Source organism: Seriola lalandi, unplaced genomic scaffold (genome assembly GCF_002814215.2).
Source record: "Seriola lalandi dorsalis isolate HSWRI2012SDOR001 ecotype SW California unplaced genomic scaffold, Sedor1 jcf7180002054892, whole genome shotgun sequence".
In the NCBI taxonomy this organism is placed as follows: Eukaryota; Metazoa; Chordata; class Actinopteri; order Carangiformes; family Carangidae; genus Seriola; species Seriola lalandi.
The window spans coordinates 576,241-594,131 of NW_019525444.1; the positions used below are offsets into that span (position 1 = coordinate 576,241).

At 41.7% G+C, this 17,891-nt stretch overlaps 2 protein-coding genes across 7 annotated transcripts; both read right to left on the reverse strand.

Annotated features, from left to right (window-relative positions):
* pvalb3 (parvalbumin 3) lies at window positions 1-2,456 on the reverse strand. Its single transcript, XM_023429310.2, has 5 exons — window positions 2,348-2,456; window positions 1,779-1,845; window positions 1,104-1,236; window positions 552-661; window positions 1-409 (listed from the first exon to the last, which is right to left on the reverse strand). The coding sequence occupies exons 2-5, from the start codon at window positions 1,837-1,839 to the stop codon at window positions 384-386; spliced, it is 330 nt and encodes a 109-aa protein (XP_023285078.1). The 5' UTR covers window positions 1,840-1,845; window positions 2,348-2,456; the 3' UTR covers window positions 1-383.
* Window positions 2,457-5,931: 3,475 nt separating this feature from the next.
* Window positions 5,932-17,034, reverse strand: LOC111672035 (parvalbumin, thymic-like). 6 transcript variants are annotated; one of them, XM_087180112.1, is made up of 6 exons: window positions 16,841-17,034; window positions 16,307-16,650; window positions 7,131-7,248; window positions 6,794-6,926; window positions 6,452-6,561; window positions 5,932-6,214 (listed from the first exon to the last, which is right to left on the reverse strand). In XM_087180112.1, exons 3-6 carry the CDS (start codon window positions 7,189-7,191, stop codon window positions 6,186-6,188), a joined length of 333 nt encoding a protein of 110 aa, XP_087036238.1. In that variant the 5' UTR covers window positions 7,192-7,248; window positions 16,307-16,650; window positions 16,841-17,034; the 3' UTR covers window positions 5,932-6,185. The 6 variants fall into 6 exon arrangements, with proteins under 6 accessions (XP_087036238.1, XP_023285074.1, XP_023285073.1 ...); XM_023429306.2 differs by having other exon boundaries at window positions 16,801-17,034; XM_023429305.2 differs by having other exon boundaries at window positions 16,777-17,034.
* Window positions 17,035-17,891: the final 857 nt, after the last annotated feature.

Genomic DNA, 17,891 nt, shown 5'->3' on the forward strand with positions numbered 1-17,891 from the left:
TTATTGAAAAAGAACCTTTATTGTTTTCCCATCGTCCGTCCGTTTCCCATAAAAGTGCATCATCACTGATCTCACAGTAAGCAAAACTCACAGACTAAAACGACGACAGAAGTGAGAGAGAGAGAGAAAAAGACACAAGTCAACCATGCTATACACTTAGTCAGGTACATTCAATGTGGACAGCAGAGATGTGAGCAGGGCCAGAGAGAGAGAGAGAGAGAGGGAGCAGGTAGTTTATGTTCAGGGATGGAAGGTCATGTGTATAAAAGTGGTGTGGAGATTTGAGAGAGAGTGAGAGGGAAGAGGAGAAGAGTGGAGGAGTACGTCTTGGCTAAAGTTGTTCCTTTAGAGTTGTGAAGTAAGATGTTGGTCATTTCATTCATTTAATGCTTGACCATGGCAGCGAACTCTGCGGGGAGACAAAGACAGAGAGAATTTCCAGTGTTATTTCAAGATCTTGGGGGGGGGGGGCTGTTTGACATTCATTTGAAGCCAATAAATATGATTCATCTTGTGTTAAAAAAAAAGAAAAAAAAGAGAAATTTTCTCACCATCAACTCCGATCTTGCCATCACCATCAGAGTCACCGGCCTTGAGGAAAGCCTTGGTCTCAGCGTCGGTCAGAGCTCTGGCACCGGCAGAGAAGTTCTGCAGGAACAGCCTGGAGAGCACAATCATTGAGAAATGCTGAATAAATAACATTCATGCAACCACATGCCATTTCTGCACCGAATCTATTGGTTTCAAAGGTGTCAATTTATCTCCAAAGCCTAAAGGATTATTCACTGGATCCTTGTTGCTTTTAGCTCTAGATCATTTGGGATTTCTCATTTCAAATGAATACAATGCACTTGATTTGGACCAAAAATTAAAGCTGCGTTCCTTCTGATTCCTCCTCTTGTCTATGACACCCTACAACGTGAGACACCAGAGGATAGAGCAGGCATCGAGTTACTCCTGAGGAGAACACCTGGTAGCCCAATATTCTCTGATGCTTTAAGGCACTGACATCATTGTGAAGTCACTGTGGGCCAAAGAAAGATGATCCCTGTGCTACAAGAAGCCCGAGGAGCTTGAGATGAAATCTAGGAGAGGATGCCTACTTCAGCTCCTCCTCCTCAATGAAGCCACTCTTGTCCTGGTCGATGATGGCGAAGGCCTTCTTGATGTCATCGGCGGACTTGGCTGCCAGGCCGACCTTAGCAAAGAAATCCTTGTGCTTGAAAGAGTCGGCAGCTGAGAGGAGACAGAGGGAGGATTGTATCAGACACCGTGCAAAGAGCACACACAGAGCTGCACTCCTTTTCTTTTCTTTTACAATAAAAGGAGCGCAGCAGCTGGTTTCTGTTCATCTTCAATTTGTGCTTTGACTGTCAGTCTGCATTTTAGCTTAACCTTGCAGAGGTGCTTTTCTTACAGCAGATATACTGATACACATTAGGATACATGCTCTCTGAGACATACAGAAATTACATTAAAGTCACATTCTGCTTGCTTGCTGCACCACTGATCCAGCATCCAAGAAGTGCTTAAAAGGATTATCCTGCAGTGTTAAATGCATGACTGTTATTGTGATCAGGTTATACTGTTATCTGGTGATACAGCATCAGCAGCTTCACTTTGCAGCAAGACACTCAGCTACAAATGAGTAATGTAGAACTCCAGTTCCTTCTCTTGCAGAGCAGATTTGCTGAAGTGCATGATTTTGTGTGTGTGTGTAGCTACTTTGATGTCCCAAGTTATAATACCGTATGTGGTGACGGGTGTGAGGGGTTTACCTTGGCAAGCTGCAAGGGCTGCAGTGATGTCAGCGTCACTCAGAACTCCGGCGAATGCCATTTTTAACTGAGGGAGGAGAGCAGAGGACAAGTCATCACTTCATCAGTTCAGCTGCAGCAAATCAGACAGGATGAAACAGTTTTACTTTGCATCTAACCCTGTTAAGTTTCCTCACTAGCACTTCAAATCACAGTTTTCAAAGTTACAAAGCTACATGAAATCTTCATTATGCCATGCAATGCATTTCATAGTTCCTCTCTTTGAGTATTCCAAGGCACAAATGATCAGAAAAAGTAGTCCAATTTTTTTTTTCTCCCCAAAACCAAGCCCTCCAAGGCAAAAGATCAAATATCCTTTGCAGCTGTGGTTGGTTGGCAAATAGATTTTTTCCATTTAATTCCTTAGTTAGTCCAAAGCCAAACTCTGAGCTTCTGATGTTCAGAATCTGGCCCTGTGAAGCCCTTTCCTCGATTTGTATCCCGTTGCATGAAGTTGAGGCCCTGAAACACACTCTGTGAGTCAGGCAGTGGTCCTGACTAAAGGTCTGCAGCTCTTCAGTGAAACTCACCTCTGGGTTACCTCTAAGACTAGAGTGGATTCGCTCTGATGAATCTGATGAATCTGCTCACTGCAGTGAAGCCCTCAGCGACTCCCACAAGCTTATATACCTTCACTCACCCGAAATATGATGCATAGGCTATGTAATAGACACTGTGTGCAAAGCAGTCAAAGCAGTTGGTAGAAAAATGTGTCCAGTAGACAGAGCTGGTCTATTTATATCTACATAAATGAAGATGCTTAAATGGTAGGCTAAGTGTAGGCCTATGCAAAAGTGCCTGATATTGCATAGGGCTAATAATATACGCTGCTGATTTGGGTGAAACGTTCTCTGTGACCATGTAATTTTGATCTGCTAAACTCTGCAGAGCACAACGGAGTGGAGAATGAGGTAAACCTTTATATTGTCTATGGTTATCATTACAAGTGATCAGACAGATCAAACTGCTATGTATAGTGTAAGTTATTACAGCAACTTATTCTCCTGTCGGTCTGGTTTCAGAAGTTTAAAGATTGAACGAAATAATTCTCTCATGAGTAATATAAAGTTTTGAATAGTTTTTGATGGTTTTTAAGTTTTAAATTGTATTTTTATTGTGATACTTGTGATGACAGATAAAATATATTGTATACATTCTTTTATTTTGTATTGTCGAATGAGTCCGTATTTTATTTATTCCAAGAGATTTCCTCAATAAAGAAATGATGACTAAAACACAGTGTTAGTATTGCTGATGTATGCAGCCTATAGCAAAGCGTAACCTGAACTTCTATACCATAATCACCGGTGGTGATTAATGACCCACACGTGCCCTCTGAACTGAACAGTTTTGGTGAAAACGAGCCTGTGCATAATTGGCATGCGTAAAATGTCTGCAATGACTTTGCTGGCATTCCAGTGTCAGAAAAGTGTCAAGTTGTTGTGATTGATTGTCGCAGGCGATAGTGATATTGTGACCGAATCTTTTTTAAGATATACGTCTTTATGTGTTTAGATATTTAGATTTTTACACAGATTGTAACATGAATTTATCCAATGAATGCATATATAATATAATATAATATAATTAAAATAAATATATTGCAGTTTTTGCATTTGGCTCAACATTTGTGGAGATGAGACGTTCGACCAACTGGGATAGTATACAAACAGAAAATACACTGAAGCTGCAGAAAGCCGTGTCAGCTGTGCTGAACTTAGAGCTTTACTCACAGCTAAACAAATCAAATTTCAAGCAGAGTATATGTATAAACAAACAAAATATAGACCTGTAGCTACATTTCCAACCTCTTTTCTCATTATTTCAAAGAATAAATAGGGTTCACGTTTCCCCGTATCACTGAAGTTGCTGTTGCAGTGGAGCAGTGCATCATTTTGAAGGGCTCTTTCTGCAAAGTTTAATGCATTTTTTTTCATGTGAATGCAATCACTATCATAAGGTGTAAGAATGAATAAAAAGGGGGACACGAATAATGAAAACAAACACAAGATGATGAGATAAACAGTACATCACACTAGGGTGGGGTGGGATTTGGCTGGAGGGATTCAGTGAAGTGATTTAATTTATAGCAGTCCTACATAGGATCATCCACCAGGTTTTATTTCTTATTTTTTATGACCCCTGACACTCATTCAGATCATTAAGGCAATGAAACTATTTGAGATGCTATTTGAGGAAACACTGAAAGTTGATATCATATCATCATCTTAACACTTGAGTGCCTTGGTGTAGTAAGGCGTGGTTCTCACACTGCTCTAAACAATGAAATGAAGTAAGTAACTGGTCCAGGGGTCTTTCCATGCCCATGTTTGCTCCCGAGAGGCTGCAGGTTGTCATGTGCCTGTTATACATCAGGTGGCAGTATTGAGATGATGCTGCGACTAACATGATTTTACTGTATGTGCAAAATTTCTGATAAAGCCTCTATTGAAAACACTCAGTTTCCACATATTTACATAGAATAAGTTCTCAATTTAAGTGCAGCTTAAGTATGTTGTCTAATTGGTCACTTCCTCCACTTTAGTGTTTTCACATGTATGCTCTCTCCCTAGCCAGCATTTTTTTTTTTTTTTTTAAATTTCACTCTGCTTCCTTTTCATTTCAAATCTTCTTAAAAGCTCTGTAAAACTAATCTTTGGCCTTTAACATTTGCTGTGGTCAAATGAGGTCTCTCACCTCAAACGACTGGGCCCTAGATACTGTAACTATTCCTGCCCTCCTTCAATATCAGGCTTAAATTACAAATATCTCACAGCAGAGATGAAACCCATTAAGCAAAGCTATGAACGTCTGTAATTCGAGAAAGTGAGGGATGCTCCGCCATCATATTCTGACGTTTATATTTGAAATTCTCTTTTGTAGCAAATTTGTGGAATATTTAGAAATCGAAACCTCATCTTCCCCTGGTTTAATAACCATCTAGGGTTAGTAAATTACTTTAAAATATCCACTTCCTGACAAGAATTTAAAGTTTTCATAGGTGTTTGCCCCCTCACGCTGCAGCAGAAATAGAAGTGACCCATATTCCCCTGTCACCCTCTTCTTCCCAGCAGAGCAGTGGTTTGCCATCTGAGAGAAAGTTGCAAATAAATGTGCCGCACTGACAGAAGTGCTGTGAACGTTCTGGCCCAGAAACTCTATCCTGTCCCCGAGCTCCTCTGCTGGGTCACTGCAAGTCCTCGGCTTCCTCGGGCCAGCACTGCTGGAGCTCTGCCAGACACCCAGTCCCCCTATCACTGTTTTCTCAGACCCCCCCATCTCTGTCTGCCAGAGCTGCCTTTGATCCAACAGTCTGTGCCAGGCTGGGCCAAAACTCTGCCCCCCCACCCATCTGCAATCACACCAATAAACATTTCAAGCCTACACAGTGGCTAAGACCACAGTGCCAAAAAGCCAGTGAATACTGTCCTGATGTCATCCACTACAAGAGCAAATCAAACAACTTCCCTGCAGCGAAATGTAACGCAAAAATATTCTTTCAAATTAAAAAACTGAGTATAATATTCATATTTATTATATTTGTGGAGGAAGATGAGTGGCCTTATGCTGTAGAGACTCTGAAGACACAAACTTGTGGGCTTAGTAATTTATTTCAGAAACTTATTTCAAAAACTCGGATTTATAGATGGTCTATTATTAAAAAATAGTAACATCTGTAACATAGTTTTCATGGTGAAGAGGTAATGACGAACTGGAATAACTTGACTCACAGCTGGAGCGATATTTGGGCACAAAGTGTCTTAATTTACTAAGCTTTATGGTAGTAAACAATAAAATAGTCTTTCAAATAAGATATTTTCACCTACACAATTATTTAAACGAAAATAGGCTAGATCTTGAGTACATGTTGTGTAAGTGTAAACATATAATTCACACCATACTCCTCCACCTAGGTCGTCAGGCTGAGGTTGCCAGAATGAGAAACGTGTCATTTTCACAGCGGAAAGTTGCTCATGTTGTTAACTGGAGAAACCGAAGCCCCCTGAGCCCCTGCAGAGGCCGGACCTCTTAAAGTGCTCGATGTAACATAAACACGAGAGAGAAACTTCAGCTCATCTTGACAAGGCAAAAACAGACAAAAAACACATTCATGTTTGATGGCGAAAAGTAGATTTATTTATGAACTCTTCCGGCAGGGAAAGACACATAGCAGAGAGGCAATATTTAATTTGAGTTTTACTTGAATTACTATATTACATAATTTTCCATTTGAACTCTGATGTATTTTATTTTATGACTCTAAACACATGGATGAGTCCATGGGATTTATTGTAGCTAAACATTATAAAAAGAAGTTCATCCTGAGATCATCACCGTACAACATATCATCAAGAGACTGTGCAGGCCTTATGAAGACTTGACCAGCGCAGAAAACTCTGGAAAAAGAGAAAGAAAAGCTGAATTATAAAGTCATTTTCCCTCTAGCTAACACCATCTTCCTGCATCCATCTTCAACAGCTACAAAAATACCTAACATAATGAAGTCTGTAATTCTGGCAGTGACACATTGTGTGAGGTGATTGTTGTACCTGCACTTCAGTTGCCTATAGCAACAAACAAAACAGAAAATACAATGCAGCACCTATAGTTAAGTGCCCCTCAGACCTGCCTACCTTCCCAGCCAATCTTCCCATCTCCATCTGAGTCTCCCTCCAGGAGGAAAGCTCTGGTCTCAGCTGCGGTCAGGGGCCTTGCCCCTTTGGCAAAGTTCTGCAGGAACAGTCTGATGGAGAACGGGGGAGGTAACACCACAGTAAGAGAACATCCTAACATCCAACAAAATAAATATATAAATAAATAAATGTGCTGCATCTAATAGAAACCCAATACTGCAGCTCAAGTGTACAGAAAGTATCGTCCTTTTCTGTTCTCAGAAAACATTTGGATGAAATACAGCTTGATACATGAGATGGTGTGCATATTCATATACATGGGATATTTGTATAAAACTCAACTGTAACTCATCCTGCTCTATGTAGCCACTTTTGTCCTGGTCCAAGATCTTAAAGACTCGCTCGATCTCTGTCGGACTTTTCTTGGATAAACCCACAGTTTTGAAAAACATCTTTGGGCTAAAGGAATCCTTCGCTGAAAGTGAAACAACGGATAAAACTTGATTAGATCAAGTAAATTAAAATATTGATACACAGTAGGCAACAACTAGCATCCCTATTCCCCCGAAGTAACATGTAATTACAGTGAAATGCATAACCAAAGGCCTCACCTCCTGGGACAAGAACAAATATTTCAATATATAACCCAATATGACCCCCCCAAAAATGGCTTCCTCACCTTTACAAGCATTGATAGCTGAAGTGATGTCTGAAGCTGCAAGAAAGTCGGTGATAGCCATGGTCGTGGCGGAGACTCTGTTGTGCTGGATGTTGCAGCCTGGTGTAATATGTGACCACTAATGGGCAGAAAGACACAACTGGTGACAGTGAATAGGCTTTACCCCCCCCAGTGTCAGAAACCACCAGTGTCCTTCTGTCTGCTGTCACCTGCAGCTGACCACTTCAGACATCGTGTGTGTGTGTGTGTGTGTGTGTGTGTGTGTGTGCGTGTGTGTGTGTGTGAAAGGGAGGCTGAAAGACAGAGTATTTTGCATTTGCACAACTGTGTTTTAAAGATTTCTGTGGAGGTTCAAAGGTCATAATGGATTCGAATCTACCAAAACAGACCCAGGTCAGGTTGCATCTGTCTGTAAACAAAACAGCACTCAGTGAGGTTATATTTGGTGCATCTAGAGGGAACCTGGCTGGCCTGCATTTCCTCTTCACTAGTGTTTCCAGCTACAGTTGCTGCCTGCCCGTGGTCGTCCCTGGCAATGTTTCCACAGGCTGTAAACATCCTGTTATTATGGCCTCTGTCACTTTCAGGCTGTGCTCCATGGAGCTGTCTCCACTCACAATCACCTTGTTCTCACATGTTTTAGCCCATGAAAAGCTATGTTCTCAAATGAATGTGTTAATTTAAAATGATAAACCAAGGGTATACTGTAGGTATAAGATAAGTGTACAATTCACATATTCTGAGTGGCAAATTAACAGTTAATTTAATGTGTATAATGTTTACATTTAGTCTAAGTCCCTCCTAAATTCCTGTTAACTACTAGTAATTTCAAACAATAGTGACTTACTAAATTGGGTTACACGATTAAAACTTATTGTTGCTAGCTAAATGTCTAGCACCTTCCAACTGAAAGCGCTCAACTCTGTAAACAGGAATTCACTGTAGCCTCACAAGCTGTCAAATTATAATTAGGTAATTTTCATGGGGGGAAGCAATTGGCTATCTGAAAAAACGAACTGAAAAGTTTTATTTATATATGCGTAGATGCGATTACAACACAATAATACCTCTGGGCAGCACTGTCTCTTCAGGGCAGACTGGAGGCTACAGTGAGTCGCTATTGGAAAGTTGCGGGGCGGACCAGGATAGCTGGTTATCATGCTAACTTCAGTAGAAGAAAAAACGTGATGGAGACAAGAGTTAACATTGAGTGAACTCACAACATTTCCTCTAGACCGGTAGGTAAACAACTGTTAATGCTAATTTTGGCTATGTAGCGATAGCAAAACTTATAAAAAGCTTCTTTAAGAAAACATAATTATGGCAAATTAATGCCAGTTTTGTCAGTTAATTCAGTTAGCTATGACTGTTACACCTGGTACTTACTGGATGTAAGTACTTAGCTAATCCTTAAGTAAGAACTAGTTTGAATACACACATACTACATAGGTTTTTTCTATCTGCTCCTAATAAACTCACAACTGAGTGTATATTAGTAATTATCAGTTGTATGCACAAACTGCAAAGTGCCTGACTGGAATTAATTGGTTGATTTCAGTGCTGTTCTCACCTGTGAACTGTTTCACCTGGCAGCCTAAAAATGTTCTTTAATTTAATAGTTTTACCATATATTATTATTATTAGCATATGTTTTACCTCTCCTCTTAATATGTAACTTAAGACGTTTACTCAGAGACATTATTTACTTTGTACTTTTATCTGAGAACAATTTTACAGTGATTTTACTTCAACTGTAGTAAAATGTGTTTTCAGTAAAAGTAGTTAGTGACCGTTGACGTACTCACGTGCTGACGTCATCGTAGTGTCACATCTCTGGACTTTCTGTTACTGGCAGAGTTTATTGCTGCTCTGTCTAAACAGTTCTGTTTTCTTCATCACAGTGACAAACTACCTGCTGTACATATAAACTTACACTAGTTCTGCTCCACCACCCAGAGCTCTTTGCTCAGTTTAGCGACTTTCACTAATTCAGCAGTTGTTTACATACTGTTCAGATCAGCTAGTTACATTAGCTTAGCAGTTAGCGCTAGCTTCTTTCTCTCTCTTGCCCGGTGTGTCTTGGACCAACAGAAGAACTTGTTCGTCAGAGTGTGGTGTTGTTGTAACTTCAGTGTAGAGGACTGTGATGTTTATTACAACTTCACGATGTCTGCTGTCTTACCTTCGACGTAAAACTTCATTATGTCTACTGTCTTTCGTTGGACACATAGCTCAGTTCGTTAACCGGAGCCGCTCTACTATGTGACCGTGTATGGACAGAGCAGCCTTCAGCGTGATAGGCTATTACTCGTGACGTCTAACCAATCAGATCGTGTTGTGGGCGGGACATTGCTTCAGACCGCAGAGTGGAAACTACAAATCAGGGAGAGGCAGCATTAAAGACGAAGTTGTGCGTTTTAAAATTAATTGATTTCATCGATCGGCTAGAGCCCGGCCAGCATCAGAATGATCTGATATGACTTCACTCCAAACATAGTGCGAACAAGTTCACTCAAACATTGGTAGGGACAACTCTGTCCTCCCAAAATATAATGCAAACCTATGCCCTTGTATATGCACAGACTCTGGGTGCCAGAGTTTACTGATCCTTGAGACAGGGTTTAAATAGATGCATTTTTCAGTCAGTTCTCATGTGTCCCCATGCAGAGTACCAGTTTAAATGAAAACCTAAAAACCACCATAACTGGACATGACAAGTTCTACCTGATGATGACAGCATATAGTTGAGAGGGGTTTGCAGTGCAAGGCTGAGCCATATCTTTGTCAAATTTGAAGCTTTTTTTTTTTTTTTTCATGTGAGACTGAAACTGTCAGCCAAAAACAACATCTACTAGTTGCATATGCCCTTTTTTTTGTTGTGCTTTGAATCAATCAATGGGACTTGGTGGAAAACCACCTGCTGAGGAATTCTCACACTTGCAGGTGCCTTGGCAGTTTGCAGCTATTACATACAGGAAATGGAGTGTGGTTAGCTGGCAAAATTATAGACTTTTGTTCTGACAAAACACACAGCCCCCTGTATCCTTCTACACCACATTTGACCTCTTTTGTGTAACTGAATTATAGTCCATGTGATTTCATATTGACTTTATCGTGCTTGTTAATGCTATTATGATTCGAAAAGCCATGTTTTCCGCAGTTTCAGTGCACATATTTCTTTGTAGCTCCCTTGTGTGAGGGGCTTCTGCTGGGCTGCGTCACACTGGCCCTACCAGGCAGCACGTGTGGGCCCTAGGCCCGGTCAGAGTGACGTGAGCCCGGCTTCCTCAGGATGGACTACAGTGAGGCCTGCAGTAACCAGAGGGGCAGAGGAATGACAAAAACATCCTCTGTTCCCCCTCATGTACCTGCCCCCCTTGGCCTTGCCCCTTTCCACGGTCCGATGCTTGTTTTCAGGAAGACCAGGCTTCCTGCGTGATGGAGCGGTGGATGAGAGGAGGAAGAGGGGGATGGGATAGACAGGAAAAGACAGACACAGAGAGAGATGGATGGGGATGGAGTGACGGTCCTGTGAACAAAGTGATTTGGGGGACTTTGTTGCGATTGGTGGTTGTTTTCTTGACAGGTACGAGCAGCTGTTAGGGAGTCTGAACAATGGAAACAGGGAAGATTACTCTACAGATCTTCTACGTAGATAGAAAACTTTTTTTTGCCTTTTTATTTTTTGTCTCTTGCACCTGAGAAAAGTCATGTACGATTTTGGCAAACTTAACAGGGAGTGGCCTGATGTACAATTGGGACAAATTAAAGACAAATTTTGTGAGTACACAAGTCAGTGTTTGAACTTTCTGAATCTGGATCTTTGTACTTTCACTTGCCTGAAATACAGTCGTTCCTATTTCATGCTTCAATTTCTGATGGGAAATACTGCGCAATGGGACAACCAGCACAAGACACGTAAAGCAGCAGAGGTAGGTATCACACCAACAGATGGTAGGTTACACTTTATACAAATTAAAGGCCCTTTCGTATTCTATCAGCACTGGTTACATTCTTGTTTTGTGCTGAACTGGTTTGTATGTTCTCTGTGTCTATGATATACTGATACAAAGCTTATCTGGAGAGACTGTGCTGCTCAAGTAAACTTTGACAGGATGTCTCATAGACACATACTGGATTTTGTGGGAATTTATTATATGAGATTTGGCTTCACACCAGTCACCACTTTATCATTAATTCATAATCATTTATTATTATTACAACCATATAGATTTATGGGTTTTATCATTTATGCAGCTAAAATCTAAAACATATAAACCACAAAGATATTATTCACTGTAGAAAACGGTCCGTGTCCCGCTAACAAAGTTCCTTGGAGAAAAAAAAGTTGGCTGTCTGTACGATTTACAACCCTGGTGATAACTGGTGCATACTTTGAGTATTTTAATGAACACATGAGACGGACAGACTATATCCCACTCTAAGTTATTGGTATAGCTGTTTATATCTTTTATATTTTTGTCAATATCTTAATCCTGTTTGAAAAGATAAATCATAATCTGTGAAACGTGTTTGTGTTGAATACTGGGTGGTGCTGTAGTACTGAGGGTGGGACCATTAGGTCATCACTAGATTGTTTTTTTTACATTGGCAATACACGGGAAAACCTTTATCCTGCCTGATGTTCTGATATTGACCTTTAACCTTTGCTGTGTGGACAGAATAAATGTAAAATATGTCTAGAACAGTGTGTCAGATTTCAGGCAGTTGCTCTGTGTAATGCCTTGAGTGGAAACAATTTATCTTGGAAGCCGTTTTAATTCAGATAAATGATAATGTCATCAGGTTAGGTTTAATGTCCTGCTGCATGCTAGACTAAATCTTTAAGTCCCTCTGTAATGACTGAAACGTTTGGCTTCTCAGACAGAGACAGGCAGACGGAGAAAAGGAGAGGTACCCTGTCCACCCATGCATCCCTGACGAAAGTGGATGCTCCTCCTTTTTCCTGGGTTCAGTTACTGCTTCATCTATTTCTATCTGACCAGCTGTGGTGTGGGCATGCCAGTGACGCTCTCGAATTCACCCACCCATCACCACTACCCACCAACCCCTGTCTTTGCTAACAGTTTTATCTCACGGCTCTGTTTTGGCACCAGTCTTTCAAGCTTTAAATGTGTGGTTGTCTGGCGTCGTGCATGTGTGTGTTTCTGTGTGTGTCCCTCTCTTCCCTACTCGACTGTGTTTTGACATGAATCACTCATCACTGGATGTGTGTGAGTCGGTGTTGTCTGTAAATGCATCTATAGTATTTAGTCCACATAGTCCTGCCGCATTTCAGTTAATTAAATGACAAAAAAAAGAACTTGAACCACACCACTAACTCCCTGACAGAAAATAATGTTTCACAAAGGTGTTTGGTTCGTGTTTGAGTTTTTTCCCTTTTTGGGGATTTTTTTGTTCCATATTTTACTCCGATATGCCCTAACGCAATAAAGGAATTTAACTATGTGTTTGACTCAGTGCGAGTGTGCCTGAAGTAAGCCCAGTAGCTTCCCTTTACCCAGACAATAATATTTGTTGCGTTTCTCTCCCAACCAACAGCATAATGACACTTTTTAATCTCACTTTGTCTCTCTGTCTCTCTATAATTTTCTATGCTTCAGTGTTGGCCTGCGGCAAACTTCAGGCAAGTGACTAAAAAAAACAAGTTTTCTGTCGCTTTACCATTAAATGATTATTTAGTAATAAATGGAAAAGATACAGGTGGCAAACCGAAAGTTGTCTAACCATCCTGACGATGTTTCATTGAACATCTACATAAGTTAAAGGGATACTTTGACTTTTTTCAGGAACATACTTATTTGTTTTCTCGCGAGGAGTTAAACGAGAACGCTCACTCTCGTGTCTGGATGCTAGCAGCTGACCTACCCAGCTTTGCTTGCAAGACTGGAAATGGGGGAAACAGCTAGCCTTGCTCTGTTCAGTGGTAACATTATTCGCCTATCAGCACCTCTAAAGAGCACTAAGTTCACACATTATATCTTGTTTGTTTAATCCATAGAAAAACCAAAGTGGACAAACAACAAGTCACTGTTTTACAAGAGGTTGTGTGCCAAACTATTTTTTGACCAGGGCAAGTTGCCAGACAACCAGGGGAGACTCCAGAGAACTCTGGCCAAGGAATTACATAACCCACTGCTAGCTGTTTCCAGTTTTTATGCTAAGCTACATTAGCCTACCAGTGGAGTAGCTTCATATTTAGCATAACACTGTCAAGCTTTCCAATTTCACATAGAAAAACACCTGTGTGGTGTGTCAGAGCCTGGTAGAGTGACTGTACATTAGGAGATGCATGTTAAATACATAGAGATCAAGCTGTTTCCATTGCGCTTGGTCCTGGCCACTCTATTTCTCATCTGTTTGAGCTGTAACTAAGGGGAAATCCTGACTCATTACATTTTTGACTTAAATGTGTTTGCTGCTGTGCAACTGGATCGGGGGCCTGATGAATACCAGCCAGCTTAAGATGCAAGTGATAGGATTTGTGCTGGGACAGTACAGGGTGAGGGGGTTGATGGGTTTGGGAGGGGGAGTCAGGGACTCCCTCGGAAGTCTCTGAGGCGGGGCAGCTGGGGGGTTGCAGCAAAAATAGCGGTGTCAGGGCGAGAGACTCTGGCTGGATTTATAGGTGTGTTGGACAGATGGATGTACGGGACATAGTACGATAGATCTGACAAGCTAAGACCCTTCCCAAAATATATTCCCTGAACAGTCCATTCTCTTTGTTACAGAGCCCGTACAACAGCTAAAACAAGTCTCCATTTAAAAGTAAGGGTTTGACATGAGAGTACAGTGTACTGTTTCATGTTTCTATAGTGTGAGGTAGTGTGATATACCCCGGGGCAGTGCCTGATTCCCAAATAAAGATATTTATGTATATTCCAAAGCCACAGGCCCCTGTAAACCTCATCACATTTAAGATTAGCCGCTGAAACAGATCTGCTCTTATCTGATCGGGGTTGTGTATGTGTGTGTAAATGAGAGCTCTGTCAGCGAGCGTTCAGTCTCAAGCCTTTCCATAAACACTTTAAACCAGTCGAGGAGTTCCACAGCTGTCTCAGCCTGCGCCTGTTCAAGTGTGTGTGCCTGTGTGAGTGTGGTCGCACAGGTCAGGGGTCACGGTCATGCTTTTCAACACTTTTCCCGTTGTCTTTTTCCTGCCAGCAGTACTGACATTTCAAGTAGATTCCTCCTCACTTGTGTGTGCGTGTGTGTGTGTGTGTGGCTACTGCGTGTTAACTGTATGTTCCTGCTGAAATATCATTTTGCTCAGCTGGTCCCTTAGCTGTGGTTTGATTACAGGACGGGATGAGGTAAGTGTTTACATACACTGTCGCACCCATTGCTCAACCTTTTAAATGGCACAAGTGCAGAGACTGAAATGCGTGCACACGAAGTGAGAGACAGGCCTTTCATCACTGGTTTTAGTACCAGACTGATATAATGGTTAAGTGTTAAAAGCTGTTGTCTTTCTTGGCCTTTGTTGCATGTTGTGTTCACAGTTTGTGTTTGTGTTTTAAACCAACTCTGTCACTCTGCTGCCGTACAGTGGTAGCCAGCTGCAATGGCACGTTGCAAAGGTGTTTTTAACCAACAGAATAACAGCATCTCTGTTTGTGTTGTAGCTCTCGGTTTGTAATTACCTATACATGGAGACACTGCAGAAATAATACATTTGTCCTTCAGATCCATCCATAACTAGCTGCACCATCCCTCACCATCAATGTAAGCGTAGCTCTTGAATATGGTGCAAGCATTTATTAGGTTTTCATGCTTTGGTAAACACAACTGAAAACTTAATTAACATGAATATACTGTATATAGAAATAGTTTTCTGTGTGAATCTGCTATACCATTTTACTGAGATGCATATTCTAAACTAGTATGTTTTACTTGATGCATATGAACTTCGGATCTCGGGGGTGTTTGTTTGTGCTTTGCATTTTGCAGAACTTATGAAGTTGTTTTAAGTGAAATAGAAAAATGCAAGCTTTTACAGCTCAAACAAAAATCCATGAAAATGAGCGCTTTGAAGTGAGCATATTTCTTTTTCTTTTGTTGTTTGTTTGGTGAAGCAAGACAAAGACAAAGAAGGTGACGTAACGTAACATCACAGCATCCACTACTACCGTGTGACAAAACAACTGACAGCTTTTGGTTATTGCTGTAGATTTATATAATTTATATAAGTGGGAATATTTCTGCTTTTATGATCCATCATTCTGTGTGGGAGTCATTGTTGTCAGCTGTCACTGTCATTCTTATGGAGGCAGTGACATTCCCTCTGACACTACATTAAACACACTGAACACACTTGGGATCTATGGCCTGCGTAGTGTGACTCACTGATCCCACTGTGCACTGTTGTGTACTGATATTGACATCTTCTTTGAAGGGATATTTATTTCTCCCTCTGTCACGAAAGGGATTCTATATGGTGAATGATGAAGTAATAAATGACTCTCAGTAATCTGTGCTCTCATAGCACCAGAGAATGAGTAAAGATAGACTTATCCCCCCCCCCCCACACACACACACTACTTCCATCCAACCAAATCCTTCCACCAACACAGACCCACCCTCCTCACACAGCTCCCTCTCTGTTTTGTTACACCTTAGCATACAAACACTCACCCCCCCCCCCCTCTTTTCTTTACACTCACACACACTCATAGTTCACCCAATATGGCAGTGCCCTTGGCAGCAGTGGTGCTAGTTCAGGCGGGCACTGTTCCCAGGTCTGGACCGGGGAAGAGCAGGTGTACTGCTGTCAACAGAGGCTCATAAATACTCAGCCAGCGATCTGAGATGGATTACACATTTATGTCATCATATTAAAGACACTCTGTCAGCAAACACTTTTAAGACCCTATAATCTCTCACCCAAGAGAAAAGTCTTCTCTCCCTACAAAGGGAGTTAATGGCATGGCTCACTGCTCTGTGGCCCCGGCCAGTGCTCATTTGCAACAAATTAGTCAGTCAGTTCACGACCACATGCAGAGCTGCGCCCTGGCTGCTATCAGTTTAAATGCAAAGGCTGCAAAAAAAAAGGTTCCCCAGCGTCTTTTACATGTTAACGACAGGGGAAGTTGGAGTTTTATTACTGCTGAAGCCTCGCATCTTGAACAAACGTGTGCATGTCATGACATATTTACCACTCTATATGCTGTTATTTTAGTGTCACATATCACTCCCTCTCGGCCACTCTCCTCTGCAGCCGTGAGACCCCGCTGTGTCCAAATAAAGGCTGCAAACAGCACCGCCAGCGTCCTCACTGGATGTTTCGTTTTCCCATGTTACCCATATTGCTTTGCGGTGCCCCATTTCACTGGTGTCGGACAGTGACTTCGGAGACCGAAGCTCCATATGTTCCTCTCGAGTCTTCAAGCATGGTGTATTTGGCATGCTCAGAATAAGCCCAATGATCTCCAATTACCCTCCTCTCACGGATTGTTTGGTGTCACTTGCCGTCTGCCGGGTGGATATGATGATTCTGCGCCTGCAGTGTAAAAGGATAGTTGCACAGTTCTTCTGGCGTATACCGTGCAGGTTACAACTCAATTGGAGCAGAGAGACACACAAAGCCCAAACCAGTTAATTAAAAAAATTCAAATTGAAGTGTCACCTCGTTGCTTAGGCTTGTCCTCACCCTCTTTAGCGCAACAGACACATTCTTTTTCCTAGTTCACCTGCTGATGCGTTGTGAGGTCGGGTTTCCCTGCGCGCTGCGGGGAATCGAGCCAGTCCACTGTAGTCATGACGAGAGAGTTGGCAAGTCGTCTTTCAGCATGCCCTTGGCTAAAGAAGAAGCGTAGATCGGTGGAGAAAATATGTCCAGTGCTTTGCCCTGCTTAAATAAACTACATCAGATAATAAAACACAACTGTTAGACTCCCTCAGCTTCTTCCCAGTCAGTCAGATGGCCTGAAACCAAAGGCGTATCATTCATTCATCTGACATTTAGATACACAAGTTGTTGAGATATCAGATTATGAGAAACTCAGACAGGACACATCAATCATAACTCCAATGTGAAAATAGAATGTGAAATAGACCGGAACCGGCTCACATTTTGTGACAGTGAGACGGCCCTCAGTTCCCTGACTGCGCCACATCCTCATATGTTCTGCTAAGTCGGGTGAAAAAAGAGTTGACTACACTGAAACACTGTAAGTTGCAGGTTGCTGGGTGACACGATGGAGGACGTCTGCATAAAAATGAAGAGAAGGGAGAGGAGAACTCCTGTCCCGAAGACAGGAGTTCTGAATGGAAACACCATCTGTCCATCTCTATGTCTCTTTTCCTATTTCCTGCTTTATTACCCGTCTCTTCCCCCCTCATTTCCCCTCTGTCTCGGGAACCAGAGATGGACTGAATGGTGACGCTGTCGCCTCCTGGGAACAACATCCTGATGCTGTCTGGGTGTGTAAAGCAGAACTCCAGCATCAGTGATTTTGTTGCCAGGGGGACGACTGAACCAGCAGGAACATCCTATATAATAAAGTTACTAATGACGATACTAATGATGAATGATATTATAGTACAACTGACAGCAGCAGCAGAAACAAAGGAGCTATGCAGTAGCAGTAGGAATTGTAATACTAGTTAGATTTATAGTTGCAGTAATCACCACCATGTGATTCTGCTTTTAACCTCTAGAGGGAGCTAACGTTCACTGTTGCATCTGGTGAGACCATGTACAAAAAACACTCCCTCAAGATACTTACCCACAAATCCCTG

What these genes read in the sequence shown, in the direction of transcription:
- pvalb3 (XM_023429310.2), bottom strand. Translation starts at nt 1,839, where the DNA reads ATGGCATTCGCCGGAGTTCTGAGTGACGCTGACATCACTGCAGCCCTT. An exon ending in ATTGAGGAGGAGGAGCTGAA is followed by an intron (nt 662 to 1,103) that starts GTAGGCATCCTC and finishes TGTGCTCTCCAG; the next exon opens with GCTGTTCCTGCAGAACTTCT. An exon ending in TGGCAAGATCGGAGTTGATG is followed by an intron (nt 410 to 551) that starts GTGAGAAAATTT and finishes GTCTCCCCGCAG; the next exon opens with AGTTCGCTGCCATGGTCAAG.
- LOC111672035 (XM_087180112.1), bottom strand. Translation starts at nt 7,191, where the DNA reads ATGGCTATCACCGACTTTCTTGCAGCTTCAGACATCACTTCAGCTATC. An exon ending in AGCTATCAATGCTTGTAAAG is followed by an intron (nt 6,927 to 7,130) that starts GTGAGGAAGCCA and finishes TTTCACTTTCAG; the next exon opens with CGAAGGATTCCTTTAGCCCA. An exon ending in ATAGAGCAGGATGAGTTACA is followed by an intron (nt 6,562 to 6,793) that starts GTTGAGTTTTAT and finishes GTTCTCCATCAG; the next exon opens with ACTGTTCCTGCAGAACTTTG.